We start from the raw sequence: 1,047 nt of genomic DNA, 5'->3' as shown, positions 1-1,047 counted from the left end.
AGCATCCAGCGGGCGTCAACACATCCGCAGCGACATCTACTGGACTGGAAGTTGTATTACACTTTTTGGCTGATGTGTGCAGACCATTTATTTATTCCTTTTTTTTCATTCAGAATCAATTCCTGCCATCAAGAATCGATGCAGCAGATCACAAAAATTAGAATTGCGATGCATCGTCGTGACGATTATTTTGCACAGCCCTAGTACCCGCCTTCCATAATACGCTTTCAGCCGATCGTAGTAGCGTGTTTTCAAAACTAGTGGAGTTAGCTCATAAATTAAACTTTTTTCAAACCCTGTGAGAAAAGCACAAACATCTTCCCCATCTGCAAATGCACAAACTACTCGTCTTTGCTCCTCTTTAAATGAGAAATTGACGCTATTTTAGCTAAAACTGAGTCAATTGCTGTATCAACAGGTGAGTCCTCCAGCGTAGCGATGTTTTAATACCCCAGCAGGGCCGTTCTGACTGCCGCCATTCCTACCTGTCGCCCCAAAAAACACTGCTGGGATGTCATTGGTCCGACTCGCTGGTTGTTACACGTATTAGCGGGAGTCTTTCAAGATGGATTTGCTGTAAGACTGAAAACTCAGACCTAGTAACAATCCAGGTTTAGGGCAAGGTTACAGATTTCTGCTCCTTCTGACTAAATCCAAAGATTGTTGATTTGTTTCAGTTTAAAGCTTTTAAACATTGAGCTAGTTTCTGGATGGAAGAGGAATTTAATAGATCAGATGGATGAGGAAATCAATCAAACACCTGTGTGCCAAACTCATCTCCCAGGTTGGTAAACAGGTATTCGTATCCATAGGCAGCTTTACAGTTGAGCCAAACCACATGGTAGGAACTCTGGCTGATCCAGTTCCCAATGAGCTCTGAGATTCCTTTCAAGCAGACCTCCTAAAAACAGAGCGGCCAAAAATAAAAGTTAGAATGTGGAGCATCAGAGGGATGATAGATAAAGAGAACAAGACTCACCCTACTTGGGATCTGGTAGAAGCGCGGGTCGTAGAAAGTGGAGTCCAGATAAATACTCTGAATGTCTT

At 42.9% G+C, this 1,047-nt stretch overlaps 1 protein-coding gene across 1 annotated transcript in view; it reads right to left on the bottom strand.

Moving 5' to 3' along the window:
- Positions 1-1,047, bottom strand: part of LOC107090509 (protein artemis-like) — a 14,679-nt gene that overhangs the window by 8,158 nt on the left and 5,474 nt on the right. The window contains exons 6-7 of the mRNA XM_015383923.1: positions 980-1,044; positions 761-901 (exon numbers count right to left, since the gene is read on the bottom strand). Coding sequence (XP_015239409.1) covers positions 761-901; positions 980-1,044 — 206 coding nt within the window. The remainder of the gene's footprint in view (positions 1-760; positions 902-979; positions 1,045-1,047) is intronic.

The sequence above is a fragment of the Cyprinodon variegatus genome, unplaced genomic scaffold (genome assembly GCF_000732505.1).
Source record: "Cyprinodon variegatus isolate N-32 unplaced genomic scaffold, C_variegatus-1.0 Scaffold298, whole genome shotgun sequence".
NCBI classification, from domain to species: domain Eukaryota; kingdom Metazoa; phylum Chordata; class Actinopteri; order Cyprinodontiformes; family Cyprinodontidae; genus Cyprinodon; species Cyprinodon variegatus.
The sequence above is the reverse complement of the archived record's forward strand: the minus strand, read 5'-3'. Positions and strand labels throughout refer to the sequence as shown.